General features: G+C 66.1%; 2 protein-coding genes across 2 annotated transcripts; both read right to left on the bottom strand.

The window, feature by feature from the left end:
- Positions 1-87: 87 nt before the first annotated feature.
- MNEG_16029 (hypothetical protein) lies at positions 88-1,433 on the bottom strand (the record flags this gene model as incomplete). Its single annotated transcript, XM_014035501.1, has 4 exons — positions 88-189; positions 488-686; positions 967-1,142; positions 1,385-1,433. Coding segments are annotated over 4 exons (526 nt in total), but the record flags the coding sequence as incomplete, so codon positions are not given.
- Positions 1,434-2,201: 768 nt separating this feature from the next.
- MNEG_16028 (hypothetical protein) lies at positions 2,202-2,558 on the bottom strand (the record flags this gene model as incomplete). The annotated part of the gene is made up of 1 exon (XM_014035500.1): positions 2,202-2,558. The coding sequence occupies one exon, from the start codon at positions 2,556-2,558 to the stop codon at positions 2,202-2,204; it is 357 nt and encodes a 118-aa protein (XP_013890954.1).
- Positions 2,559-2,697: the final 139 nt, after the last annotated feature.

Below are 2,697 nucleotides of genomic sequence, written 5' to 3'. Positions count from 1 at the left end.
GGGTTCATCTCATGCATTGTTGCGCTCCTGCCGTCGGCTGTGTTTTAGCAGGCCATGCGGGGCGGCGGCGGTAAGCGCGCCGCTCACTGCGGTTGCCGTCCATGAAGGAGAGGGGCACGTCTCCAAACAGGGTGTTGCGCTGGATGGCCGCCGGGCACTCGGCGGCCAGCGCCTCGGTTGTCGCAGCGGCTGCAAGTTTTGGCCAGCCGCAGGGCGGAGTTTGGGAGGGAGGGCAACGGGGTGAGCTGTCCGCGAGTGCAGACAGACGCCGTGTGTATAGGCTGACCTCCGGCCTGACGCTGCGCGCCTGCCAGCTTGCCACAGCCCTGCACGGTCCCGACGCCCGCTGCTGCCTGTGAAGCGCGCGCCGCCCAGCGACCGGAAAGCCGCTGCGTACCGCTGGCCGGACTTTGTCATGCAATACATCGACCCCCACGCCAGGCCGGCCCGGGGCCCCCTGCCGCATTCCCGAGGCTGAGAGGCTCACCCTTGGAGTAGCCGCTGGCGCACTTTGCGTTGTACGTGCCGGCCCCCCTTTGGGCCAGGAGGTTGACCGCACTGCTGGGCTTGGCGGGCGTAAGGGGGCTGGGCAGGCGAGAGAAGAGGTTGCAGCGGCGCGAGTCCCAGCACATCGTCCAGGCCATGCAGACGCCGCCGGAGCCCTCCTTCTTGCACTTCTTGGCGCACTGCGCACACGACGTGAAGGGGGGCCTTGCGTTGTTTTTCGTGGTAACGCAGGGGAGGGGAGGGCAGCCTGCACACACGCTCGCGCGCTTTTCCACACTCCCAAGTTGCCCTGTCAAGTGCGCCGGCGTGGCTCTATTGCCTCGGCCTGCGACCGGCCGGCGGGCTTCAGAGCTGCAGAACCAGCAGATGAGCGGACAGCCCGGCCGACGGCGGCGGCGACAACCCGCGCGCGAGGCCAAGGGCCGCGGGGCAGCGTAGGGCGCGCGACCGCGCCCCCACCTTGTGCATGCCTGCAGAGGTCAGGCCGCTGCCCCAGAGCACGGTGTCGATGCTGCGGATGGTGTCGGCGTGCTGCCTGTGGGAGAGGTCTGTGGACAGCAGATAGGTGAACTCCTCAACATAGTTCTCGTTGTCCTCCAGGTCAGCAACCTCCTTGGCCGCGGCCGCAAACGCGCCTGGTTCAGGGGTTTGAGGAGACGCCGGGGTTAGGGGCCCGGGGCAGCAGGCGTAGCGGGTTGAGTGTGCTTGGCAGGGGCGGCTGGTGAGCGAGTGGTGCGCGCTACTGAGGTGCGCGGCGGCGCGTGACGGCGGGGCCGGGGCGTGGGCGTGCAGTTGCTGGTGTCGTCAGCTGATGCGTGCCGGCGCGGCTGTGCGCCCGAGCAAACACCGGCTATACTCGGTCCAGTATAATATTTACCTGAGACCATTAGGCCCCCCACGAGAGCGGCTACCAACGCGAGCTTCATCGTGTCGAGGGACCGCGGCGACCTATTCAGTGGTCTGCGCCAATTTTTTGCAACGCGCCGTACTTGTATGTTTGTAATGACTGAACCCTGACTTTGATGAACTGTAGACGTCGAAATGTTGAAGCAACGAGCTGAAGGCAGTGCGCAGCTGCCGAGCGAAGGTTGCGTGCTACCGTATCTCCTCCCGGTGCTATCACATGTTCTGCGAAAGACCCCATGAAAGTAATACCTCATTACGCACACACGTACAGGCATGTTGACGGCAACACGTACAGTACCGCATTGTTCGCACACATCGTTGGCACATGTTGCCAGGTGCAGATGCAGAGCGGATAGCACGCCTTGCAGTGCTGCCCCGTCCCGCCGCTGCCGTGCAATGCTCTGGGACTTTACAAGAATGCATTTGATCAATGCTGCACTCCATTCAGGGCCATCTTGAGCATCCAATGGCTCAACACCCGAATCAGCTGCCACGCTGCTGGCTCGCACAGCTGGAGGGAAAATCCCACACACGCTCAGCCAAGCGCCGCTGCAGCGTTGTATTTCGAAGGGTTTGCAACCGTCTGCATATTACACGTGGGTTGAGTTCTGCGCAAGATCTACTGCAGCAAACGGTCAAGGCAAGCACAGCAGCTGGCGGCGCGTTCCGCCGCATAACGTAATCAAACCACAAAGGGTAGGAACCACTACCGCTGACTACTAAATCGGCGACACACACGCGCGGCGGCGGGGGGCTTGCAGCCGCGCAGCCGCAGTGCATCGCCGGCACTAGCGCCGCGCCCCGCCGCCGGCGGCCGCAGCCGGCAGGGCTCCGGGTGGCGCGCCGGCCGCCGAAAGCGGCGGCGGCCGGATCCGCAGCACCATCAGGCTGACGTCATCCTTGCTGCGCTGCGCCACCGCGTGGGCCATCAGCGCCTCCGCCGCGCCACACGCGCCGCCCTCGCCCCCCGTCAGCGCGCGCGCCACGAGCGCCGCCGCGCGATCGGAGCTCGTCACGTCCCACAGCCCGTCGCTCGCGATGACTAACGCGGCGTCGTCGCCGGGCGCAATGACGACCCTCTCGGCGACGTGGGGGACCGCGGTGAACCCCAGGCCCTGCTCTTTCAGAAAATGATCCCCTAGCATGCGCGACAGGTTCAGGCCGTACAGGCGCGTTTGAACGGCCTGGCCCGACAGCTGGGCGAGGCGCGCCTGCTCGGCGGGGTTGGCGGCGATGCGGTGGTCCGCGGTCAGGCGCCGCCAGGCGGGGGCGCCGCCGCTGCGG

Source organism: Monoraphidium neglectum, assembly GCF_000611645.1.
Source record: "Monoraphidium neglectum strain SAG 48.87 unplaced genomic scaffold scaffold05905, whole genome shotgun sequence".
NCBI lineage: Eukaryota > Viridiplantae > Chlorophyta > Chlorophyceae > Sphaeropleales > Selenastraceae > Monoraphidium > Monoraphidium neglectum.
Note: the sequence above shows the minus strand (reverse complement) of the source record. Positions and strands in the feature narration are given on the sequence as shown.